This window comes from Saccoglossus kowalevskii, chromosome 5 (genome assembly GCF_978046115.1).
Source record: "Saccoglossus kowalevskii chromosome 5, keSacKowa6.1, whole genome shotgun sequence".
NCBI lineage: Eukaryota > Metazoa > Hemichordata > Enteropneusta > Harrimaniidae > Saccoglossus > Saccoglossus kowalevskii.
Window position 1 is genome coordinate 27,736,478 of NC_140645.1, and position 6,364 is coordinate 27,742,841.

At 31.8% G+C, this 6,364-nt stretch overlaps 1 protein-coding gene across 1 annotated transcript; it reads right to left on the reverse strand.

Moving 5' to 3' along the window:
* Positions 1 to 4,575: 4,575 nt before the first annotated feature.
* On the reverse strand, positions 4,576 to 5,757 carry LOC146745962 (fibroblast growth factor receptor 4-like). Its single transcript, XM_085498851.1, has 3 exons — positions 5,614 to 5,757; positions 5,255 to 5,377; positions 4,576 to 4,671 (listed from the first exon to the last, which is right to left on the reverse strand). The coding sequence occupies exons 1-3, from the start codon at positions 5,755 to 5,757 to the stop codon at positions 4,576 to 4,578; spliced, it is 363 nt and encodes a 120-aa protein (XP_085354977.1).
* Between the last annotated feature and the right edge of the window lie 607 nt (positions 5,758 to 6,364).

Below are 6,364 nucleotides of genomic sequence, written 5' to 3' on the forward strand. Positions count from 1 at the left end.
TCCAATACACCGACAACATCATCAGCATACAGCAAAATACCCATATTCATGAAATCATGTGTGACGCATATACTTCCATTGTTATGCTTATCCATAAAGAAAGCAAGCTCATTAACAAATAAACTAAATAAGAAAGGGATTAACCGTAGCATACAACCTTGGCTTGTACCTATAGTGCAGCCAAAATATTCTGATTTGCCATTAATTACTTGATTTGTAATTTATATTATGTATTTCGCACGATTATTTTGTAATCATATTGTTTGACAGTTTTCTTTTTTTTTTTATTTACGACAAGATACGTTTTAAACACTTGGCGCGTATGAGATCGCAATGGTAAATACTAACTTCATAATCCCTCAGGCGAATATTAATTTGTTCTCATTTCAAATGACTAGATACAATATAATGTTGGAATGTTGGAAAGAAGACCCGGCCATGCGGCCACAATTTCATGATATTAGTTGCCGACTACTCACTCTACTTAACACAAATACGGTGCGTATGTTACATAAACAATTACAAAAAGAAATATTATATACCATTATACAGTTTTCTATTAATTTCAAAATCTGTTTTTTTGTTTTTTTTTTGTTTTTTTTGCCAGAATGACTATGTGAAGATTAAAAATGAATATTCCAACGTTCCAGCTCTTGGAGATATCAGCTAAAAGTGACATATGTACTGGCATGAGATGATATTGCTGTTACGTATTTTTTGAGACATTCTTTATAAATAATGATTTTCTATTAATGTTGTAATCACACAAATAAGGTGAAACTAAATGTAATCTCTTTCAGAACAGCAAACTGTATAATTTGCATATCCTTGCGATTTTCCTCTAATTGTTTTTTTTGGTATTTTTAACAAAATTTTGACAAAAAAAGAAAACCTGTTAGGAACATAATTCTATTTTGTGAGTATTAGTGGGATCAATCGATATAACGTTGCAGTTATATAAAATATCATTTACGCGAACCTTAATTCAATGGGATTTGGAATGCAGAAAATATTCAGGTGGAATAGACCAAAATCAGACAATTAGTATTTCTATAATTAAAAACAATGTAACTGTGAATATATAAATATTTCTTCGTCTATAAATAGATATTATCGTGGGATATCATCGTTTTGTAGTTGTTAATCGTGCAGGTGATACATCAAGCTGATATGAGAGAAGTCGGCGATTAATGTATCACTCATTATGAGGAAATAAATACTTTGGTTTCTATGATATAAATATTATCTATTTTGGCTGTTATTCTGCTTCTCGTTGTTGCCAAACATCATTGAATTAAATCACTGTGTTATTCACACAAAAATTCAACTTTTGACATATGTGAAGTGTGTACACGTAGACAAATCAACACTAGACTCACTGTGCCAATATATATGGTAGATAACCAAGGTTCATGTACTGAAACCTATTCATATGGTAATTACATCGACTTGTGCGAGGGAATGTTTTCACGGCGCCATCATATTATGATATTACATATTTGTAACGTAGGCATAATGAATGTGTGAAGCGCTACTGATTTATTCAGATTTGCACTCGTTTCAAAACATCAGTGAGAAACCATGTGTTCGTTAATTATGTTGACAATGTTGTTTATATTATTAACGTGATGTGACTTAGGAGCTGATACTGTTTACCTTGAAGTATTGCTATAATTGTTATAGTATTGAACAACATTAATTATTTTATATCAACACTGTAATTGCCTATATACGTCATTTTATTTGTACTTTATTATTGTTATTAAAGAGGTGCCTAAATTGACAATATACCTGTCTGTCTGCTGTAAGGTGCCCGTTAACTCAGCAGTGCTGTCGATACGCAAATATAAGCACATAGTGTGCCTTGAAGATAACTGATTATTTGATTGTTTCATTGCACACTGATTCGCGCTGGCACAGGTAATAAAATGGTGGGTAATTGTAATTTCCCAATGCAAATGACTAGACACAATGTAATGTGGAACAACTAGTTTTAATATCGTAACCCACTCCGTTGTTATGCAAACCAGTAACGTTTATAACGTAGTCTGTTTTGGTGGTTTATTTAATAAAGTCTTAACTCCTGATGAGTGAGGTACTCCATGTACTTTACGAAACAGTACTGTAGAGTCATCTTTACTCATGTAGTCCTGTCTTAATTTCTCTGGCCTCGTATGGTTGCACGTTCTCGGCGTGGAAGAACGGTTATGATGCGATCATGACACCATGGATTAAATTGGTCTAACGCAGTATTATTTATATTGTACAATATATTATCTTTGTGATGATTTCACAATCCGTGGATAATATATAGTTATTTCAATGTATCGAGTCAACTATTCACAAGGATTATATAAAATACTTAGTTGTGGTTTAAACTGAAATATTATTAGTTACAACCGAAAAGAGAATTATGTTGTTCTTGAAAATCGAATATGAACTTAACCTATTTTTGGTCAATACGAGTTTGACACTTTCTCTACTAGATGGTTTACTTAGAAGGTACACAACATAGTAATTACTATATATATATTTCTAAGACTTATCTTAATAAGATAAAGCTAAACATGTTCCTAATTTTACATTTATCCACAGACTAGTTGCATTCGGACTCGTTTCACTAAAAGCAACCTGACTGTGCTCAATATAGGACAAATGCGGTCGCTCAAATCACTATTATCAATGCATTACTTATTATAAGGAAATACATTGTTTTGTTACTAACGTATTTATAGTGTACACATACATCATGCACAGATAAAGATAGGTAAATACCCTCTTGTAATTTATCTAGTATTACCGTAGTATATATTATGGGATACAATAACATTTACATTATTCAATTTCCATAGATAGTTAATAAAGTGAAGTACGTGTATAAATATAAGACAAGACAGTTATTGTGATTATTACCATGAATATTTGATTATGGTAGTCGCGAAACGCCGGCCAAAAAAATCCAACTGTTTTCAATGTGAACTTTTCTTGGGTGCAATAATTTTATTGAGGTTTCTAAATTACCTTGTCATTCAGCAAAACATAAACTAAGCATGTGCTTCTCAACCGAATAGGTTAGTTTCCCGAAGAACTGACGACAGTTATACGTACTTTCTGTGTGCCGTATCAAATCATATATCTGACAGCGACGGGAATTTGACCGTCGTGTTTTTCCTGGTGTTGAAAAAAAATGAACCTAAAAACCTAATATAAAATTCTAATTATCAATTGCGGCAATAGTGGAGAGAATACACATGTACAGACATGCCATTTCATCAACCTAATGAAGTGTAACAACTTTACATAATTATGTTTCACCCGCATGTAAGAGAATTAACAATTATTGAAACACTATTACATGTTCATGACATAGAAGTAAAGTTTGTCACAACAACTTCGTGGTTTGACAATAATTTAAATTTAAGTTTACAATAATGCAATCCAATACACTTCAAAAACATATTTGCATGGAATTGTTTATAGCGCGATTGCATATCCTAAAGCGTTGAAAAAGTCCTGTGTAATTCACTGGTCTGGACACGTTTATATATCAGTTATATCAGAGAAATTACTTTCACATATGTGAGAATAATGATATAGTATAAGCTGCCCAACAATCGCAACAAACAAAATACGCTTTTTGATTTACTCATAGGAGAGAGTCGAAGCTAATATTAGTAATTATAATAATTGTCCAAAAAAATATAGATATCTTGAAATACATTCGAATTTTAAAAGTATTTAATATCATTATTTAAACATTAGTACCAGTTGTATTTCTTTCTTTCGGTAGATGATGGTATCCCTGTAAAGTAGACAACATTTTATCAGTTTGTATGTATATATTTATGCATATATCTCAAGCAAGTTGCCAATATATCTTCACAGGAATTAGTTGAGTCAGTAACTCGTGTAATGTGCCATTGAATTTATTGAGTTTGACAATTTCATTTATGTCATTCCATAAGAATATAGTTTTCGTCAATAAATTCGATGTAAATTTGAGAATTGTGGCAGTACATACCTCATGAATGTTAACCTTATTTTCAAGTTGCATTTCAATAACATCAAATGTTGGACGTTTAGAGGGATCTTCTGCCCAGCACCGCATCATAATATTGTAGCTATATTTGCAATAAGATACAGTGTGAAAACAAACAATCAATTTGGGAATGAAAATGTGTAATACAATACACCAATACGGTGGATGGATGAATGTATGGAAGAACAAACGGATGAACAAACAAACGAACAAGGCCGGTGGTACAATGTAACTTACATTTCACTATCACTTTCTTTTGGTTGTTTTAATCTAAGACCTCGTTGCACTCTGCGTATGAAATCTTTGCCGGATATATTTGGGAACGGTTTGTCGCCTGGAAATCAGAACATAGTCAATGCGGATCAAATTATATTATAAATGTAGTGTGGACATTTTTTTCTGATACTACTTTTAAATGGCAGTAATTTATTATCACATAAGTTTAGGTAGTGTACAATGTTATGGTACATTATTTTCCATAGAATATTAAATATTTCATTTATAAATTTTCTTATCTTACCCAGTGAGAATATCTCTCACAAAACAACACCATATGACCATACATCACTTTTACTTGTAAATATTTGATCCAATGCAGACTCCAGTGATAACCACTTTATAGGCAAACATCCCTGCAGTAAAAATATATTGATATTTAAATTGGTGACTGAGGTATATTTGTATTACGCATCTTTAAAATGCAAATACAGAAGACAATATCGATTTCCTGATAATAGTTTGTGGTTCTGACCATTTTCATGAGTTAAATTTCAATTTTTCTGGAAAATTTTCAAAATTTACATATTAATACAACTTTATAGTATTACTACTTTTTGACTCATCTTTATGATCAAATGTGGACATTTGTGCACTCAATATACTGATTTAGCAGTTTTTTACGGGTACATTAATAATTTACGATTTCTGAAGGTCATTGGTCTTTCTATATATTATGATTAACGTTGCACAAATACACTGTGATAACGTACTACCCGTGATAACGGCGCAAAAGCACAATAAACTCGCCATTTTCTATATTACAAATGAGAGACTTACTTTCCTATATTACAAATGAGAAACTTATTATGGCAGATAAATGTCGAATTATTTAAGTCAACTAAACACTAGAAAATTGAACTACATGAAAGAACTATATCAACACAATCATCCGAATACTATATATGGAGTATGACCGATTATAAACGTTTGTCTTACCTTAGTATTGGCCTTGAACGTCACCATGTCCATAACAGAAGACGAAAATCCTAAATCAAATATTTTACTTCGTTTTTGTCCATCGATGTATATGTTGTTTAGTGTAATTATGCGAATAACACACTGTGGTAAAACATATAAATGAGTGTATTTTCACCGGAGTAAATAATTTACAAACACATACACAAACAGTATAATTAGTACATATAAATGAGTGTATTTTCATCGGAGATTATAAGTTGCATTAACAATGATGAAACATAAAATATCGCGAGCACATTAACATATACTTTATATATTAACATGAGTGTTTGACAAAATATATTCATGGTAAAGACTTGAATAACAAAATCCAATACCCCTTTTCTTTCCAGAAATGACATACCACTTGAAACGTCTCTAGCAATCGATGTTAATTCAACGAGGCTTGTCTCAGATATTCCAGCATTTGCATCCGCCATGTATTCACTGACAAGTCCATTCACTGGATATTCTAGCGCCATGAAGTATGGTTCTGTAAGGTGGTAATTCAGTCTTTAGCTAAACTGTGTATTGAACTTGAACAAGTAAACGATTTAATAGAATTACAGAATTACAAACCTGTTTTAATGTTGCAATATATCATTGCAACAAGGTGCTCACATTCTGCGGTTCGTTTCATGATTTCAATTTCCATTAGGAGTGTATCTGTATCATTCTTGTCGACCAAATCTTAAAAAAATATCAATGCAAGACATAAATAGGTATATTATCATTGAGTTCCAACACCATAATTGTTAATTATTACATATGTACTGCAGTTTAATTTGATTCGTCCCTGAAATCAAAATCGGTATTTCCACGCCTCATATGCAAATGAGGTATGAGACCAAACAAAGTAGTCCCTTCAGGAGTACCGTTTTTCGAGACATAGCAGAAGTAAACAATATTAATAAGTACGATATTTTTCTCTTGGGGTACATGAATATACTTGCCGAGTGAAATGAAATTTGAACAACAGTAATGGTACCTTTAGCCAGTCACTTATTTTGACAAAAAACTAATTTGCATATCACCCATGCAATAATGTTTTCGGTATTTTCACGGTCGATATGCAAATGAACATGGTAT